The sequence below is a fragment of the Meles meles genome, chromosome 1, assembly GCF_922984935.1.
Source record: "Meles meles chromosome 1, mMelMel3.1 paternal haplotype, whole genome shotgun sequence".
Classification (NCBI taxonomy): Eukaryota; Metazoa; Chordata; class Mammalia; order Carnivora; family Mustelidae; genus Meles; species Meles meles.
Genome location: NC_060066.1, coordinates 204,795,029 through 204,814,752, shown reverse-complemented (window position 1 = coordinate 204,814,752; position 19,724 = coordinate 204,795,029). Strand labels below are relative to the sequence as shown.

Sequence of the window (19,724 nt, the reverse complement as noted above, 5' to 3'; positions counted from 1 at the left end):
CTCCAAAGCCCCTCTTCCCCGGCAGCTTCTCCCAGGGAGTCACACCAGCTGGAGAAGCCACCCCCCAGGCGTCCCGGTGGCCCTAGGGGTGGGAGCGCCCTGATAAGGCGGTGTTAAATGGCAGCTTCTGGGCTCTTGGATTGTGTCATCTGGGAGAGACTGGGGACCGGCCTAGCAGGAACTTCCTGCAGTCTTGGGGACAAGGGGCTCCTTGAGGAGCTGGGGGTGGGGGGCAGGTACAGAGCAGGCAGGGCGGCTGATTCCGGTTGGAGTCGGGACGTGGGCCACAGTGGTGGGAGGGGAGGTGGTGCAGGTAGGACAGGCAGGGGAGCTTAATGACAGCGCAGTGGCGGGCGTGGGGGGTGGGGAGGGAGACAGGAACCCAGCAGGCACCCAGGTTGGCCCAGGCCCTGTCTCCGGCACCCCAGGGAGGCTGGGAAAGGGGGCGGGGATGGATCGAGTCCATAGAGACCAGCCTATGGTCTGACGGGCTCTCCTCTGCTCTCTTCCCAGACCCAGACCCAGACCCAGCAGCCTCACCACCCCAGACACAGTAAGTGAGCCTTGTTCCTTTGCTTTGGTGGTTGGAGAAAGAGGAGACACTGGGCAGGAGGTGTGGAGGAGGGTGGTGCTGTCCCCAGGGCCGCTCGGGCTTTGGCTGAAGCTCCATCAGCCCTTCCCTCCCTCTGTGGCCTCCTCAGCCAGCTCAGGGGTGGGCTGCGCCTCTGGGGCTTGGGGGCCATAAAACCAGGGGCCTCTCAGGGTTTTGCTTACTGCCTGGCTTTGGAGACCTGGGTGCTTAGAGAGTGGTGGGCCTAGCTTTAAATCCTGGCCACCCTGGCAGGGGAAGGGGTGTCCTTTGTCCCCTTATGTGCTGAACCGGGGGGCCTGATTCTCAGGCTGGTGTCACCCAGCGGGAAAGCTCAGAAATGCAGTTTCCCACCCCGGGTCCCTGGAGCCAAGGCAGATCTGGACTCAAGGGTTGGAGTCCCTGTATTTGCCATCCAGAGTGGGTGGGCCCTGGGAAGGTTTCTGCTGGGCCAGAGGTAGAGATCGGCCTCTTGTCCCTGGCTGGGCCTGCCCAACTTCTCCTTGTGAGTCCTGGAGGCCAGGCTGGGTGTCTGGCTGGGGTGGTGACTGATGGCCCGGAGAGCTGGGGTCATATACCATGCTGTTATTATCAGCCCTGCTGGTCAGGTAGCTCAGAGAGTGTTTCTGGGAGAGGGGCACAGCCTCTGCCTTGAACCCACTGCCCACTCAGCTGTCCTTGGACTCGTGCTAGGGCAGCCCCAACCCCCTTGAAGACCATCTCCTGGCCACAGTAGGGTGTGAGCTCTGGAGGTTCAAATCCCCACCTAGCCCCTCCCTAGCTGGGTGGCTTTGGGCTGCCTCTCTTAGCCCCAGTTTCCCTGTCTGTGTGATGGAAGTAATACCCATCTAGGACCATTGTGGGGAGTGAGAGAGGCTGGTCGAAGGACGAACCAGATATGTACCCTGAGTTCATTTCCACTCTGCCTCCTGTCCTTACTAGGTGTTTCCAGTGATGGGGCGGGAGGGACAGAGACCCTGTGCTTGAGGCGTCGGCCTCTCAGGCTGGGACTGGATTGCCGGGTGGCTTGAATACATGTCACTTTCGAGTTCCCTTACAGGGCCAACACTGGATCTTGGCAGGAGTCCTCCAGAGCTTCCCTGCCTGCCCTTAGTTTCCCAGATGTGGAGATTGGGAGCAGGACTTGTCCACGGCCACGCGGCAAGATGCTGGTAGCCTTGGACTCCTCGTCCAGTGCTCTCCGTGTGCTCCCAGCTGCGCACACCCTTCCAGATCTCTGTTTGCTTCAGTTCCAGCTTCTTCCCTGGGTGGTGATTTTCCACTCTGGAGTCTTCTGGGGGAAGAACCATTCAGATCTCCAGTCTTCTCCTTGTTACCAAGAGAAAAGGAAAAAAATTTTCTTTCTTTTCTTTTTTTCTTTTTTTTTTTTTTTCAGAGTTTCCTAAAGGTAGTCACTAAACAAACACTGTTTTGAAAAAGCAAATCACCCACTGGAAGCATTTCACCAAATCTCCCTGCATTTCCCTGCTGGCCCCTGCCTGGAGGTTGGAAGTGGCCCTGGCCTTTGCCTGGCAGCCTACTGGCCTCTGGGGGCTCCTGATGATCCCAGATCTTGGCAGAGCTGCAGCCCTTGGGGGGTCTCACCCCCATCAGGGCACTCACTCCCAGCTAGGGAGGGACGCAGGGTCATTCCGCATCCCACGTCCCCACTGGTGAGCCGCCCAGCAGGAGCATGGTGGGGAAGAGAGGCCTGGAGTCTGGGTCCTGGGACACCTGGGAACTTGGGCTCCTAGCCACAGGGAGCTGGCTTCAAGTCTTCCTCTGCGCTGGCTGCGCGTCTTTGAGCAAGTGGCTGCCTGTCCCGAGCCTCACTCCTGACCAGTAACGAGGGCATAGTCGGCCTCCTTTCTTGTGGGACTCCAGGAGGCGTATATAAGTTACTATTTACCCTGTGCTCAGCTGGCCTCCACCGGCTGCTCCAAATGTATTTGCTGTTGTTACTCTGGGTCCCGATTCAGATGTGGTTTTAGAGGGAGCTGCTTGGTACCCTGGGAGTCAGACGGACCCGGGTCTGACCTGGTTCTCGCGGCCAGCTGCCCCACCTCTCCGAGTCTGCCCAGGGAAGGGAGTTAGCCCTGTGGGGCCGCAGTGACGGGGCCGCCACAGGCTGACTGGCCGTCCAGGTACCTCAGCAGGGGCATTGGGTCTGAGTCCAACTTTGAGGCCTGTGGACTCCGCAGTCCCTCTCCCTGCTCGGCTGGGGGAGGCAGCCAGGCTGCTGTGGGGCATCTGTGCGGAGCCCCTGGGGTGATTTGAGGGTCTGACCACACGGCTCAACCATCCAAGGAGCGAGCATGGTGGGGAGGTCTCGTCCGTCCCTGCTGCCGGGCAAGGGCAACCTACCAAGGGTGGCTTTCTCTTGGGTGCTTTCTCTTTCCACGAGACACGTCTGGTGCCAGGTAACAACAGCGACAGCAAAGATAATAGTAACAAGAATGGTTGTGTTTACCGTGTCCCCGGGGCTCTGTGCCCTGTCCCATAGACGCCTCTCCGCTGCCACATCCGTGGCACAGGTGGGGAAACTGAGGCCCAGGGAGGCGCGGCGGCCGGGATTCCGTACGGAGAAGGCCCGTTCATTCAGAATAGCAGCTGGAACCTGGGCCTCTGTCCATGGGGGTGGGTGTTTGACCACGGTGCTGCCCTCTAGAGACGTGCTGGGGACTCCTGGTCTGGACTCAGGACCTCAGACTTTGGCTCATGGTGGGGGAGGGGTGTGGCTGGCTGCATAGGGACCATCCGGCTGTGTGTGTGTGTTTACTGGGGGGAGCATTTTGCCTGCTAAGAGATTTAACTTTGCCTCCTAGTTCTGAGGAGAGTCGTTTGCAAACGGTTGGTCAGAAACCCCGACCAGCAGAGCGGAGCAGAGTGGCCTCAGCATGTGATTCTGGGCGAGGCCCCTTCCCTTAAAATGGGAGTAGAGTAGAAGCCGCCCCCTCCGCTCTGGTGTGGAGTGCCCCCCCACCCCCACCCCCACGCTGGCTCCCTGGGGCACCCGTGTTTAGGGTAGGGGCGTGAGGTCTTATATTTGCTGCTGGTTTAGCACACTGCCTGGGGGAGTACCGAAGGCATCGTGTTGCAGGAATCATGGGCTCTGGAGGACAGACGGACGAATGGGGTCTGGAAGGCAACTTTCAGTGTCTCCATGAAGAGGAGAACGAGGAGGAACAGTGTGGAAATGGGGTCTCGGAACCTGGGCCCTGACTCTGGCCCCGAAGGGGGCTGGGATGGAAGCTGATGGGAGGCAGGCTCCGAGTGGCTGGGTGGCCCGTCCCACCGATGCTGGCGGTGTCAGCGAGCCAAGCGCACGTGCTTGTGATCCTCTTTCCTGGCACTGCAGCCCCAAGAGATGGGGTGACTGGTCTTGCCCACTTTTTTGAGGCTGGAGTTGAAGCGGCTTAGCCGAAAACTTGTGGGGCTGGAGCATGGCCATGGGGGTGCTGGCTGTGTCCTGGGGGACTCAGACGCGCATGCGCTCAAGCACCCTGCCCTCTCGCTGGGGGTGTCTGGCTGGAGAAGCAGCCAGAGCACCAGCGGTTGCTGGAACGAGGGCGTGTGGGTCGCTGGCTTCCTGTGTTTTCCCTGGACTCAGGCCCGCACCTCTTCCCTCTGAGGGCACCGGCCCCCCTCTGGAGTTGTTTGCTTTTCCTGTCCAGTTGTCCTGCCACCCCCAGAGGGCCCCCTGCAGCCCGAGTGTTTCCTGCCGGGTCAGGCTTCTGGCTCCTCTCCGGGCCCCAGGGATTCTTACTGGCTCCCGGGACGTACCTGGCCTGCCCCGTCCTGCGTATCTAGATAAGATGGGCTGGTCAGGGTCTCTCACCTGGGCCTGGACTCTGGGGAAGCAGCTGGGCAGTGGATTCCTGGAAGCGCCGAGAAGCCCTGTCCTCTCTGGACACATCAGGCCCGGCTCAGGGAAGCAGCATTCAGACAGAATGGAAACAGGGCGCTGGAGGGCCCGTGGCTTCTGAGGCCCGTGGGTGTGGGGGGCATGTGGGTGTTGCGGGGGACAGCTGGACAGAGCCGGAGTGCCCCCAGCCCCAGAGGAACTTCTCCCTGGCAAAGTCAGTCACGGGCTTGTTACTGAGGGCTTTCCAGATTGCAGAGCCCCGGCGTGGAGTTGTTTGCAATCCCAGGCTTGCCCTTAATCTCTCTGTTTCTGCAAATCCGGAGCATTTCTGGCCTCCTGTGTCCTGTCCTGGCGGGGGGTGGTGGGGGGAGGGTCCATGTGGGGCCCGAGGCCTGGCAGAAATCAGCTCCCCGGAGTGGATTCCCTCATTAGAGGATAATGGGGACCAGGCCCCTTTAACATTAGAGACCTCTCTCTCTCTGGCTCCTTGCTAGGCCCCGAATTGGAGAAGCTGTATTTTTTCGTTTTTGTTTTTCTTTCCTCTCCACCTCTGGTTATGAGGGGTTTCCACATCTGAGCTGTGGCCTTTGGATGGCAGCATAAAAGGACCAGCACCGAGGCACCTGGCATTAAAGCCACACGGTCTCTCCCGAAAAAGGTAGCCGTGTGCCCGTCTGTTGCACCGAGTGTCCCGTCGGGAATCTCGTGGAGTCCAGCCCTGGATCTCTGCAGCCACAGGATGACAAGCCGTAGCCTCAGCCATCCCTCATCGTCCTTATGAGACAGGCAGGGGGGTCCACATCAGAGGGAGGTCGAAAGAGGCCATGCTGATGGCATTGGAGATAGAGGAGGGGCTGGAAGTCAGGGGATACTGGCTGCTTCCAGAAACTGGAAAGAGCCAAGGGAGTGGCTTCTCCCCAGCGCCCCCAGAAGAGCAGAGCCCTGCGAACACCTTGCTTTTACCTAGGGGAAACCATTTTAAACGTCTGACCTCTACAACCACAGGATAATTCATCTGTGTTGTGATTTGTTGCGGTAGCGGTAAGGAGACGAACACAGCTGGAAAGGGGGCGCTGTTATGGATCCTACTGTGCAGACCCAGAGGGGTGCAGCCCCTGGTCTAGGGCTGGTGGCCCCTGAGCTCACAGCCAGAGGACAGGGCTCCTTTTGCCCTCTCTCCCTGCAGCCCTCCTGGCCTGCCCAGGCTGGTGCCGGGGCCGCCCTTGGCCAGTATTCCACCTCCATCCTCCATCACTCCACCAGCTTTGCGGAGTGCCTCTGAGGCGCCAGGCCCCGCGGTGACCCAGCAGATGGTCCCTGCCCTTGGGGGAGGGGGCGCCACCATTCTGTGCCCGGCTGTATCATTTTTGTGGGCCCTGCCCCGTTCTACAAGTTCTACCTGCCTTACCTCGTTTATCCTCAGGACACCCTCAGAGGCGGGCCCGGTGATAATGCCCACTTCACAGATGCAGAACCAGGTCAGAGGGAACATGGCATCAGCCTCGTGTCATCACAGAGCTGAGGTGAGGCAGAGCCGGGCCTGAACCCACTAGGCTGGGCTTCCAGAATCGGTGTTTAACCCGCTGAGATCTGCCTCACCGATCTGGTTTGGATCCCATCCGCCCTACACCCGAGCTCTGCAACCCCGGACGTGTGGGCGGCCTGACCTGCCTAACCCTCCCCTTCCTCCCTGTAAAGTGGGACAGGCCAGCTGCTGGAGCCGTCAGTGGAGGAAATGAGACACAGGGACTCGATGCCCGGCCACAGAGCTGCTCTCCGTGGCTGTCCCCAAAGGGTGCTTGTATGTCTGGGGCCGACCCCAGGGCGCGTGGGACCCATGCTGGCCAGAGTGCTATTTAACGTTTCCAGAGATGCGTGTCCTTCCTCTTTTTTTTTTCTTGGAACAGTCACACATGTTTGTTGTAGAAAAATAAGAAAGTGCAGAAGATGATTGACTCACTCGAGCTTTAATCTCACGACTGTGCGTCCCTGTCGGGCTTCGGGGCTGTGCAGGCTCGGCAAGGACGCATCATTTTTGTAGAACTGTGGTTTTATCGCAGTGCTGTTTCGTGGCTCGTTTTCTGTCCCGTTGCAGATCGTGAGCATTTTCCTGTGAGAACCTGCATGAATTAGTGCTGGCAGCGCGGTGCCTGCCACCGTCGGACCTGAGCGCCGAGCCCGGGGTCCTCCAACATCAGGGAGGCGCACGCACCCTGGGGCAGAAGGCCAGAGGCCGGGTCTAGGTGGGCATCTGTGGCTTTGTGTCCAGAGGGTTGTCCCCTGGGGGCCTTGATGCTCGCTTCTCAGGGAGGACTGTGCTGTGGGTAGCAAGTCGGGGGGCCCTCCCCAGACTTCCCCTGGCGTCACCTCACTACCCATTCAGGGAGTGGGTTCGTGACCATGTAGGGGGTGGCCCGGGACAGACGGACTGGGTCCTGGCACCCTTCCGCAGGAGGCGCATGACCCGGCTGTGGCTTTGAGGAGACCCACGCGTACAGGCTGGGGGTGCTGCGATGTGGCCCCCCCGACCCCCTTGGGGACCCTGTGCCTGGAGCAGGGATGGAGAGGAAGTAGCCTATCGAGCATGTGTCAAGCACCAGATCCCTGCTAAGTATTTCAGGTGCTTCCTTGATTTCCTCCTTAGCCGCACCCTGGGAGGGAGGCCGCGTTGCCCCATTTCACAGATGAGTTATCTCGTGAATCCTCACAGCAAGGAACAGAAGCTGTTACTCACCCCTCGGCACCTGTCCTGGCAGAGCCAAGGGGTAGAGCAGTGGTTTTGTTCCGTCTGTCCGCTCTGGAACTAAGTCTTCACCCCTCAATCCCGTGAGCCTGGTTCTTGACTCTGGCCGCGCACGGGGGTAGCTGGGAGTTTAGAAACACTGGTCCAGGGCAGGTACCTCCCGACCACCGGCTCAGAATCTCGGGGAGGGCCCCTGGCCGGTACCTGCTGGGAGCTTTTCAGGTGACGGCAGACACAGCTGCGTTGAGCTGTCTGACCAGACGATCTTTAAGGCCCTTCCAGCTTTCACGTGTTACGTAAACTGGAAAGCGGCCAGGGCTGAAAAGACATCTGGCAGTGGGGTTAATCTGGGTTTCATATTTCTGTCTTTCTTTTGTGTCTCTTGGATGTGCGGATAGTGGCAGATCTCTGGAGGGGTGATGTTCTGAGTAGGACCGTCCTAGGCAAACCCCGTTGTCCAGGGAAATTCCCTTCCCCAAAGGTGGAATTTCTTCCTCCTTTACATTTTTCGTTCTTTGTCCTGGAAAAGGCCCTGGGATGCTCCGTATATGCCTGAGGGTGTCTGGGTGCACATGCACAGGGGCGTGAGCCCAGCCTGCCAGGAATCCTCAGGCCGTTTGAGTTTGGGGGGGTCGTCCCTGCTGTGTGGCCCCCGGGAAAGGGACCCTCTGGAATCTGCCGTCCGGAGAGATTCACTGAGAAACTGGGGCCTGGACCAGCACTTGTGAGGCTGGGGCACGGCCGCTCTCGGGACTGGAGCTTTTGTCTAACACAGGCTGGGTTGGGCATCCGCCATCACTGAGTGTGGCTCCCGGAATGGGGCAGCCAGGACGGAGCGGGTCCCCGCTGTCCAGGATGTTCACTCCCCTCTCGTCCCTGGCTTTTCCCTGGAGAGCAAGGAGGTGGGCGCAGAGGGCACTTGGAGCTGCGTGGTGGCCTTTCAGAGTGCTTGACCTCAGTCTGGTGGACAGGGGACACTGGGGGACCGGGAGGCATACTTTCTTCTGTCTCCAGTCCACTAGTTTTCAGCGAACTCCCTATTCTCTGCTCCTCTCCGCGGCCTCGGCTCCTTTCCCCCGCATTCTGGGGGCAGTGGGCTCACCTTGTGAGACTGCTGTCATCTCAGTGGCGGGCCTTGTTCGGGTACGCCTGGAAAGTGCAGGAAGTTCAGATAAGCGTGAGATAAATGGCCTCTTAATGGCCTTTTCTGGCTTTTTGGTTATCGGGAACTTTGGGGAGGCCCCCCGGAGTGTTTGCTCTCAGCAGAATTAATGCCAGGCAGCAGCTGGGAGAGGCTGCCTTCCGGGTGGCTGTAAAGTGGGGCGGTGGTCTTGCTGGGCTGTGGGAAGGGGCAAGGGGGAGGAGGCACCCCCAGCCTCATTGCTTGTCGAGTCCTGCTTTCCCTTGCCTGGGAGGCCTGTCTGCAGGGGAGACACCTGCTGGGGGCTGGAGGTCAGAGGAGCTGCTGTCCAGAGCTGGGCTTTGCAGGCCAGACAAGCGACTTGGGGCAAGGCACTTTGCTATTTGGGACCTCTGTTTTCTCCTCTGTAAAATAGTCACGATAATACATGCGCTCGTGCTCATGGGTCCTCCTCGAGCATTCAGCACGGCACAGGGTCCAGGGCAGGTACCAGCCAAGTGTGGGGCAGGTGGGGCAGGGTGGTCTGAGCCTGAGAAGGCCAGTGCACCCATTGGCCCCGGCCCTTGCCCGCCCTCGGGGCTCCCCATGTGTTTGTCTCAGCCATGGAGGCAGCGGGGGTGGGCACGAAGGTGGTTTCTCTGTGCTGTGAGATCCCCCGCTCCCCAGCCCAGGATACCCAGACTAGCTTCTCTAATTGTGTAGCTGGCTCAGATCTACACTATCCTCTTACAGTGGCCATTAGCCACATGCGGCTATTTAAAATTAAATTACTTAAATAAAATAAAAAAATCAGCTTCACTGTGATTTGGTGATGCTTAGCCTGGAGGCTCAGGTTTCAGCCACTCCCGGCTTTTAGTACGTCAGAAATTATTTCCAGATCCCTTCTAAAGCTGCCTGACCTCTCCTGAAAATACCCACTGCCCCTTGATGTCACCTTCAGAGTTTACCCAGGGCCTTCTCGAGTGTTCTCTGGTTGAACCGCACCGCAGCCTTGGGGCTAGCCGTTAGGGTTTCTCCTGGACAGAGACTTGAACTTGTGCATGCCCAGTACTATTTCTCTCCTTCCCTTTACAAAGAAGAACATCTGAATAGCCAAGCAAGGTTCAGTGACCTCGTGACACAGCAAATATGTGATGTACTTGAATATTTAAACGCCACCTCCCTCCTTCCAGGTGGTCTGGCTGTAAGACGACAGACTTTGTAGGCAGACAGCCTGGGTCGTAGGTCCCAGCTCCCTCTGATGCACTGAGTGATGGAGTCTGGCTAAGCGGCACCGAGTCTTTGCGAGTCTTCCTCCATCTGTGGGATAAGGATGACAGTACCCGCCTCGTATGTGTTCCTGAAAATACAAAGCAAAACAGGCGGCAAGGGATAGGTGCTTCGGAATGGTCCCACCCAGATCGTCCTGGGTGACCTATGACCTATCAGGGCAACGAGAGCGCGTGGTTGGAACCCTTTCCACCCAGCTGCCAAGCTCATGTCAACTTGGGCTGGAAGGGCTCGGCTCTGTCCCAGCGGCTGGATTCAGCACCTTCAAGATGCCCGTGGGTGGGCGCCTGGGTGGCTCAGTGGGTTAAAGCCTCTGCCTTCAGCTCAGGTCATGATCCCAGAGTCCTGGGATGGAGCCCTCCATCGGACCTTCTGCTCAGCGGGGAGCCTGCTTCCTCCTCTCTCTCTGCCTGCCTGTCTGCCTACTTGTGATCTGTGTCTGTCAAATAAATAAATAAAATCTGTGAAAGAGAAAAAAAAATAAGATGTCCGTGGGCTGCGCCTGGGGGATGACAGTGCTGACTTCCGGCAGGAAAACCTGAGCAGATTGGCTCCGCCGGTGGTGTAGGGTGACCAGACTGTCCTGTACGTGGCCGCTAGCCACAGGTGGCTCTTGAAAATTAAATGACTTAAGGTGACACGATTCCAAATGAAGTTCTTTAGTCACGTGAGTTCCACTAATTAATTAAATTCCAAGGGCGCAGTGGCCACACGTGGCTCAGGGGATGGCACAGACAGAACGTTTCCATCCTCCACCCGAGCTGCGGTTGGACGAGGCCCTCTGGGACCAGGCAGGCTGGCTTCTTGGTCTGGCTTTGCTACTCTGGCAGTGTGATCTTGGGCGGGTTCCTCTGCCCAGCGCCTGCAGGTGGGGAGAAGGCAGGATCCACGTTGTCCCAGCTGCTCGTGGGAGGTGCTCCCCACCTCCTCCTCCCTCCCTGCTCCCTGCACCATCCTGGTGTGCGTCTCTCCCCCTCCTCTTGGGGCTCGGGGGGCCAGGAAGTTGCCTCGAGTTCTTGGCAGCAGTGGCTGCTGTCTTGGACCTTTACAAGGGCCTCCCCTCTGGATTGGCAGGTGTGGTCTTTGTTTCTTTGAGTCTGGACTTAAAAACAAAGTCACCATTCACTCTGGCATAGTTTTAGATGGACAGAAAAGTCATCAGGGGTTCCGTATACCCAACAGCCAGTTTTCCCCGTGGTTCACATCTTATGTGACCATGGACCGTTTCCCAGAACTGAGAAAGCCGGCTGGGCACGCTATCACTCCTTGAACTCCAGGCTTTCTCCGGATTCCATGTTTTTCTTCTTCCGCCCTTTTCTGTTCTGGGATCGTCGGTTTAGCCCCTTCGGTGCCGGTTTTGCAGTCTTCCCTTGCTTTGCGAGATCTTGGGAGTGGCAGGGAGTAGCAGCAGGGGTTTGTAGAATGTCTGGGTTTGCCCTGCGCTCTTCCCATTGTCAGACTGGGGCTGTGGGTGTGGGGTTATAGTGTTGTGGAGGGGAGACACCCACTCATCACAGCCTGTCAATGTCTGCGCGCGCAGCTGCCAGAGATAATCCACTTGGCCGCCTGGTGGAGCTGGTGAGAGCCGCCTCACCAATTTTCCCATGGAGTCCCTGCTGCAGGGAAGCGGGTCTGGAGGTCCGGCCCCTTCTCACCTGTGGGGGGCATGAAGCTTGGCCTCCCATATCTGGTCTAGTGAGGCTTTGCATGACCTTGTTTCTCACAGGAGGCAGGGGTCCCCCAACCCTCACCCCCACTTTGCACGTGGGACGATGGGAGATGGAGAGCCCCCGTGTCTGCCCTGGGATAGGGATGGGCGCCCTCGCAGGGGAAGCCCCTGATCCTCATCACTGTGGTCTTACGGTGCCTTCTAAGGATGGGGAAACTCAGAGGGGAAGAGGCTTGTTCAAGGCCAGCCCAGCCTGGCCTCCCCAGCTCTCTGGACTCACAGCTCTGGGGGCGAGCGGCTGCTGGTCCTCCACCCCCACCACCCTTGTGCCTTATGTGCCCTACCCCCAGGTGCCGGGTGGCCAGAGGCTTCCTGGAGCCCGCTGTCCTGTCCCTCCCTGCTCGGCAGCCCTGTCCCAGTCCCTGCTGGCTCAATGACACTGTTACTTGGCCCACAGGGTGCCACCCGTGGTGAGCAACGGGGATGCTGTGGACGCTGCTCTCTCCGGGGTCCGGCGCTCCAGCTGGAAGCGGAAGAGCTCCCGCCGGAGTAAGTGCCCCCCAGCCCCATCTTAGTCCAGGAGGGTGGACCAGGATAACCTCAGGGCCCCTTCTTCAGGCCCAGAGAGCCAGTGGGGGCTCTCATGAGCCATGGGGTCATCCTCACTGTGTGGGCTGCCGTGTGCTTGGTGGCAGCTCAGAGAGGGACTGGCCACTGCCCATGCTGGGAGTTGTCCCCGTTTGTTGCCCGATGAGAGCCGTGGTCCGGGAGTTGGTCATTATTTGGCTGTTTATCTGCTCGTCAAAAACTCAGAAGCTCCTACATCAGGGCTGCTGGGCTGGCAGTGGAGCCCACGATGAGGTCCCTCTGGGAGCGGAACCAGCCACATAGGCCAGCAGTTACCTTGCAGAGGGCCAGGTGCCAGGAGGGGGAGGTGGGAGTGAGGGGAACCCAGGAGTTCTGAGGGCAGGGAGGAGAGAGCAGGGGTCGGGAAAAAGTGCATCCAGACAGGGGGTGCCCGTGCGGAAGTCTGAGCCCCAGCCCCTGGGGGGAGAAGGGACCTGGGAAGCCGCAGCCGCCATGTGATAGAAGGTAGCACCCAAGCGATCAATGGGGGAGGCGAGGCTGCCGTGTCCCCAGCTCCTTCTGCACCTCCCAGCCATGCTTTTCTGAAAGCAACGGGGAACTACGAGAGCCAGGGGTGGGAGTGGGGTGGGAGAGAAGTTGTGAGACAAGGCCGGGTGGGCTGCAGCCCAGGGAGGAGGCTGTCCGGGAAAGGGGGGCTGATGGCAGGAACTAGGGACCTGGAGAGAGGTGAGCAGGTCTCAGAGCCATGTGGGAGGCAGAATCCTTCTGGGGGGTGGCAGAGGGGTTGAGGGTGAGGCTCGCCTGGCTGGGACTGGAGTGGGGGATTTCAGAGCCCATCTGGTCCCGTGTCTTCTCAGAAGGCCTGTGGGATGAAGATACTCCCATCAGAGTGGGGACTAGTTTTCCAAACCCTAGCTCTGTGTTGGGAAGCACACCTCTAAAGAGGACAGAGCTTGGGGACACGGTTTTGAGGAGAGACCTCCTTAACTGGCACATCCTGGTAGCTGCTAATGGGGGGCAGAGTGGGAGCCATGCCCTGCTCATTGCCCGCCCAGCAGAACGTTGGTAGAGGGATGTGTTCGTTTGCTGAACTTTTCACCAGTGAGGACCCTGCTGGCTGAGTTTTGGGAGGGCCTCTCCTTAACCCCACTCTCCAAATCCATCCACCACCTCCTCATTCCCTGTACTCAGTAGGGCTGCTTTGCCCGCCCCACCTCTGGGTGGGAGGTAGCTCCTTGTGGGTAGTCCTGAGGGTCTGGGCCACTGAAGATGCTCCCAGACCCCAGGTCGCAGGTGCTGGGTCTGCTCCCTGCAGGTGCTGGAGCAGCTGCGGCGTCAGCCAGATGGGCAGGCTTGTGCGGGGCAGGGAGGCAGGTGGGGGTCTGCCGTCCTCACTGGGAGGACGCCTCGCAGGGCTGGGGGGCAGGGAGAGGCAGCGGAACCGAGTCCTGGGAGAGCCGCCGGCAGGGGCTCCTGAGGGGCCGGGCTCGGGCTGCTGGCGGAGCCGTGAGGCTGCGGGGCGGCGGCAGGGAGCGGCCAGCTGGTGCAGTCCTTGCTGTCAGCCCGGCAGCCGCCTCCGCTCAGGAGCCACAGCCGCCTGAGCGCCCCTGTCCTCTCCGCTCGCTCCCAGTCGACCGGTTCACTTTCCCCGCCCTGGAAGAAGATGTGATTTACGACGACGTGCCGTGCGAGAACCTGGATGCCCATCAACCCGGTACGCCTCCTCCGTGCTTCCCTGCGGACTTCAGGGCGGGGGGGGGGGGGGGGGGGGGAGGGGGTGGTGGTGGTGGTGGTGGTGGAAGGGGGGGGGGCGGGGCGGGTCCGGGGAGGGTCTGCTCCTGCTCTTCGCTGCCCCGCCCCACCCGGCCATGCCCCTCCCTCTGGCTTTCGCCAACCACCGCCGGCGTCCTGGGAGCTGCTGGAGCCTGCTGGGGGTGTGGCCAGGCCCGGCAGGGGCTTGGCAGGGGCTTGGCGGGGACCCCCCCACACCCCGGCTGCCGGGGACCCCCTGGCTGCGGGGACCCCCTGGCTGCGGGTCCGGGCCAGTCATTTCACCTCCCCAAGACTCTATTTCCTGTCTCGGGAGAACTGGAGATAGCCCGGGCTTCCCAGGGTTGCTAGGGGAGAAAGGATGACAGCTCGTCAAACCTGACCGCTGGTGCAGAGAGGATTAGGGAAAGCCCGTATCCCTCTCTGGGCCCGGGAGGCTGGGAGATTGTGGCTGTAGAGGGAAGCAGGGTGGGGTGGGTTAAGTCTACGTGAGCTGGGCTCCCCCCAACCCCATTGTAGTCACCCAGCCGGAGAGAGCATCAGCCGGACTTAGGGAGGAGGCCTGGTTGGTAACTGTTCGCAGTGAGAGCCATCTTCGCTGAACATCTGAGGCCCACTACTCCTCATGCTTTGTTTGCAGGAACCTACTTAGAAACTTTGATCGGGGTGTCATGGCTCCATTGTACACAGAAGGAAAGAGGCGGGGCTGGGAGTTGAACCTGGTTATTCTGACTCTGAGTCCGCTGCTCTGTCCCCTACCCCAGGAGGGTTTGGGTGGCATCCTCCGACAGATGACGCATGTTTGGTCAAGCTCTGGAGGTCTGCAGGGCAGGGCTTATGGCTCCGGGTGACACTGGCATCAGAGAGGTTAAGCCACCAGCTGCTGATCACACAGCCTGTGTTCGAGGATCTTCTAGTCCGATGGGGTGGCCATCACCATCCTTGGGCTGTGCACAGTCCAAAGGGAGAGCCACGCAGACAATGGGAGAAGGCCCCAGGGCCCTCAGAGCCACACTTCTGACTCCTGTTCTGGGAGCAGGGACAGATGGGCCAACAATATGCTTACCCCTTCAGCAAGCCCGGGGGGGTGCTTGGATCATCCCTGCCTGTTGCTCACTTGAATCCAGGCAGAGGAGGGGAAAGGACATACTGTTGGGAGTCACTGAGGCACTGAGGTCTTGTCGGAAGGTCCCAGATCCCAGAGATCGGAGTGACTTGGGGTCCACCGTTTCGCAGAGCTTTTTTCCCACCCGAATCAGATCAAGCAACTCCTCATTTGGCCTCAGATTCCACTGAACACTGAGATGCCGTCGTGCACTTGTCCCTAACGTGGTGAAAAGGAGGTGGCCAGGGAGTCAGCTCTGAGCCCACCCATCCCACGGCCCCCACTGTCGGGGATGTGGGAGGGTTGAGTCCCCTGAGGCTGTGGCTGGCCCTCGGTGGGTGGGTGCCCTGCCCAGGCAACACGGGCGCTGTTGGCATCACACCTGCCCGGGCCCAGCACCGACCTTCACGGACCGCTGGGGGCTCAGCGGGTGCTCGGAGAGGAGGTTAAGTGCCAAGGGGCAGGCCGCACATCCTGCCCCGGGCTTCAGATCCCAGCTCTGCCATGGGTGAGGGCACAGAGCTCAGTGCCTTCGGGCCCCGGCTTCTTCATATAAAATCACGATATCATCCTGACCTCACGGAATATCATCCTGATGCTTTGGGGGGGGGGGGACGTGGTCACACCAGAGAACTTCTGCTTTGTCTGTTTGGACCTCAGTCCATTTCATCTGTAGTATTGGGGCAATAATGGTGGCATCCTCGGCTGGTGAGGATGCCGCGAGAAAATTGGCACAGAGCCCTGAGCCGGTGGTGGGTGGTCTGTGGGAAGGGAAGGGAAGCTGGTAGTGAAGGCTGAGGCCCCAGGAAGCAGAGGGTGGGAACCAGGACCTCTGTAAGGTCTCCGAAGGCTGAGGATTTGGCTCAGGCTCAGGGATCTGGTGACAGTTTCTGCACAGGAGAGAGTCTTCCTACCTTCCTTCCTTCCTTCCTTCCTTTTCTTCCTTCCTTCTGTCATGTATTTACTTTAGAGAGAGTGCAACTGTACAAGCAAGACAGGGAGGGCAGAGAGGGAGGGAGAGGGACAAGCAGACTCCTGGCTCAGTGCGGAGCCCGACGCGGAGCTTGATCTCAGGACTCTGAGGTCATGACCCGAGCCAAAGCCAAGAGTTGCTTAACCAACCGAGCCACCCAGGCGCCCCTGGAGAGAGTATTTCTAAATGAGCCTGGGGGATGGTAGGGTTGGCAGGCTTCAGCAGAAGGCAGTGTGGCGAATGGAGGGAGCCTGGCTTAGGAGTCTTCGGCCCCTTCTCCCTGCTCTGTCTGGCCCTGGGCAAGCCACGTGTCCTCTCCAGGCCCCTATTCTGTTGCCTCTCTAATGAGGAGGTGATTCCTTGTGCCCTGCCAACTCATCTTAGGGCTGCGGGCAAATCCAGTGGGAGGCCTCTCATGCTGAAGGTGTGGGTGGGTGGGAGGCGGGGGCTCCTGGAGGTGCGGGGGCGGGGTAGGCACTCGAGAGGCTGCCTGACTTCTTCCTGAGAGGGAGCCCCAAGAGCTGGGCTCCGGTCCTTTGCTCACGGGTCATGGGCTCTTTGCTGCAGTAATAAGACAATTAGCCCAGCCTTGTAAAGGTCACAGCCTGGTCACCAGCTGCTCCAGTCCCTGGAGACATTAGTCACTATTATCTTTTGCTTAAAAATAACCTTATGCTCCCGCATCTTGAGACCCGAGTCCCCAGCTAAGCCTCAGTGTGTCTGTTTGCTCTTTGGGTGACAGTCTCCCAGTCCCCCTACTCCCTGGCTCCCGTGTGGGGTGGAGGTGGTGGCCCTGGGTCAGTGGGATGACACCCGGCCTGCCTGGAAGGCCCGTGAGCAAGGACCAGCTGTTCTTTGCGAAGCACCTGCCACGCACTGGGCTCTTTGCCAGAAGCTCTCCGTTCATACTTTCTTTACTTGACCTTGACCTTTGGCCTATTATTATCACCATCTTGCACAGAGATCTCCAGTAACCAAGCTCCCTGCTCTGCGCAGATTTTTTTAAACCCTTTGTGCCGTATTTCTTGTGCATTGATAAAAGCATGTTCATCTTTGTGTACTTTTTGGGGTCTGGCCTCACGTTTGTGGGGTCTGCAGTTCAGTCCTGTAGGTGACAGGCCAGGATGTGCAGCCCAGAGAGATGGGAGTGAAGCCCAAGGTCTCTGGGCTACAGGTGGGCCTCCTTGGGCGGTGGCTTTTCCACCTCCATCTCGAAGCAGCCTCTCACTCCGTGTGTGATAGGGACCATGGGTGTGCTCTGGCCTTGGGGGTCCTGTCCCTCCTGGCCAATGGACTCTCAGCCCTTTGTCCCCCACTTCATCCATGGGGCTTTGGAAGATGAGGGAACCCTCCTGGATGCTGGGCTGGGCGCGCCCCCTAATGGACCATCCTGAACCCCGCTGGGGAACTCAGATTTGGGGTGAGGGGTCTGTCCCCCACTCATTTAATGGTCCTGGCAATTTCTGTTTTGCCCCTGAGGATGCTGGGGCCGGAGTTGAGGGCCGGAGTCAGGACTTGGTTCTAGATCTTCTGTTTCCCAGTAAAACATTCCCGGAGGCCCAGGATGAGCGCTCAGATCCCAGAAGAGTGTTACAGAGGAGTGGTGGGAGGGGATTAAGGAGACCTTTGTGTGGCCAGCACATTTCGTGTGCCTTTCCACATTTTCTCATGTCCTCCTCCCTTACCAGGTGGATGCTAGGTGCTCATCACCTCTGTTTTATGGACGAGGAAGATGAGGTGGAGCCTCAGGGCTGAACCGTGACCTCCTCCCATCCCCCACCTGCCTTCTTGGGTCAGAAACTGGGTCTGGTGGGCTTGGCACAGGGGCCTCTGCTCACCACCCTGTCTGTTGGCCTGCAGGGGTGGAGAGAAACCTGCTCTATGAGGATGTGCACCGGGACGGAGGGCCCAGGGAGGTGGAGGACCTAGGCTGGAGCTCCAGTGAGTTCGAGAGCTACAGTGAGGACTCAGGGGAGGAGACCAAGCCAGAGGCAGAGCCTGCCAAGCACCGAGTGTCCTTCCAGCCCAAGGTAAGGGGGTGGGCGTCTGTCATCCCAGCCAGGGCACTGCGACCTCTGGGGACTGGCTAAGGAGGGTGGTGAGGGCCAGACTTCAGACTCGTATCCAACCAGTGACCCCTGGGAATGTACAGTGAGCGAGGAGATGGCCCAGGTGTCCCCCAAATAGAAAAATGATCCACCAGCATTGCTGTTCGACCATGGAGAGCCTGCAGCCTGTGATGGGCAAGGTTAATCCCTGGCTCAGGTCTCCCTCCCCCACCCCATTCCCATGGCAGACCCGGCAAGGGACCATGATGGTCATGGGTTCCGATCTGGCCGCAGGGGCCTCCTCAGGACAGGTTTCAGGCAGCCGAGCCAGCTGATGAGAGTTGGCTCTTAGATCAGGTCAGCTAGGTCTCCCTGCCCTCCAGGATGCATTCTGAGACCAGTCCTAAACCCATACAGTCCTCTGCCCTGGGGAAGTGAACAAGGGGCAGGGGGAGGGGGGCTGCTGTGGTTAGGACACAGTTGCCCAGAAGGCCTCTTTCCGGAGTCTTTTAAAATGCCATCCATGCATTTGTTTCTGCCCAGAGCAGGGGTCATTCGGCTGGTTTCCGAGCCATGGAAACCAAGAAGAGGATGGATTGTCTCCTTCCTCCTGAGACGGCCTGTTCCTCCCGTTGGTTCTATAGAAGCCACCAGAAAGCAGAGTCTAGCGATGGGGGGTGTTGTGGGAATAGCTTCTTACAGGCAGGGCCAGCCCCACCAGGGGTGACTGGGTCCCATCAGCCTCCTTCTGAAAAGACACAGACAGGTGGACACCCAAAGGTGGTGCAAGAAGAAGGCAGGGGCCCCAGGACGAGGCTGGGTTACAGGTACCTCCCGAGTCCTGCCTAGTGCCTCCTGTCCCTGTCTGAGTTTGGGGATCCCCTCTGGAGGGGGGATGCTGGCCAGGGGAGCATCTGAACTTCGAGTCTTCGCATAGACCTTCCTCCGCCCAGGAGGGGCTTCCCAAGTTCCTGAGAAGCCTGCGAGTTGAGCCTGTCTCTTTTGAGCCCAGTCTTGTGGCTGGGCCTCCATCGGCTGGGCCACGGAAAGTGGCTTTGACATCTTGCTAGGATAAAGTTAAGCATCTGTGGTAGCTACTGTGTGTCCAGTCATTTCTGAGGGTGCGGGCAGGGGTGCATGAGGACAGGAAGGCCCAACCCGACTGGCCAACCATTATAGTCTAGGAGGAGATACCAAACGTGATGCAATTTGTCAAAAATGAGGCCAAGAACGCCTTTCTGCAAACACGAGCCCAAGTATCTAGGGCCGCATGCGGGACACAGGCTTATAGGGCTAGTCAGAGCGGGGTTTCTCTGGCACAGAAGCCAGGTGTCCCTGGGAAAGGTGTCCCAGGCTGGACTAATGGCCCAGGAGAAAGCCCGGGAAGAACCCTGTTCCTCTTCTCTCCTGGGAAGGGGCAGCGTGCCCTGCTTTAGGGGAGAAAGGGTCCAGGTTATGAAGCCAGCATAGTCCCCGGGCGCCCCCCAAGATGAGGGCAGGACTCATGCCCCACGGCTTCGCTTGAGATACTGTGAGCGGGAAGTGCTCGAGGCCAGACTGACCCTCATTTTCAGCCTCTGGCAGTCCCTCCTAGTCCCTGGCGGCAGCTTTGCCAACCCTTTGCCCTCTTGCTGGGGACCCGGAGAGAACCATAGACATCTCTCAGAGGGTCGGAGGCAGGCAGATGCTGAATTTGGGCTCCCCAGGGCTGGTCCTCAGACTGGCATAGGCATCGGGATCACGAGGGATGCTGATTAAAATCACAGACCCCAGGGCCTCACCCCCAGGAACTCTGGTTTAGGGCTCAGGTCAGCTCACCTATCTGCTTTGAACCAGCACTCTTGTTCCCAGGGGATGCGAGGGGCCAAGGAGAGAAATGTGGGGGCTGGCCCTCACTGTGGCTGGGCCCCAGGGGAGGAGTCTCTCATTACCTCTGATCCTGTGGACCCTCCAGAGAGGGGCTT

General features: G+C 59.3%; 1 protein-coding gene across 8 annotated transcripts in view; it reads left to right on the top strand.

Annotated features, from left to right (window-relative positions):
- The window catches only part of ARHGEF10L (Rho guanine nucleotide exchange factor 10 like), a 159,048-nt gene that overhangs the window by 59,497 nt on the left and 79,827 nt on the right, over positions 1 to 19,724 (top strand). For all 8 annotated transcript variants that reach the window (XM_045998622.1, XM_045998620.1, XM_045998627.1 and 5 more), the window contains 4 exons: positions 514 to 553; positions 11,734 to 11,825; positions 13,495 to 13,578; positions 17,573 to 17,742. In XM_045998622.1, coding sequence (XP_045854578.1) covers positions 514 to 553; positions 11,734 to 11,825; positions 13,495 to 13,578; positions 17,573 to 17,742 — 386 coding nt within the window. The remainder of the gene's footprint in view (positions 1 to 513; positions 554 to 11,733; positions 11,826 to 13,494; positions 13,579 to 17,572; positions 17,743 to 19,724) is intronic.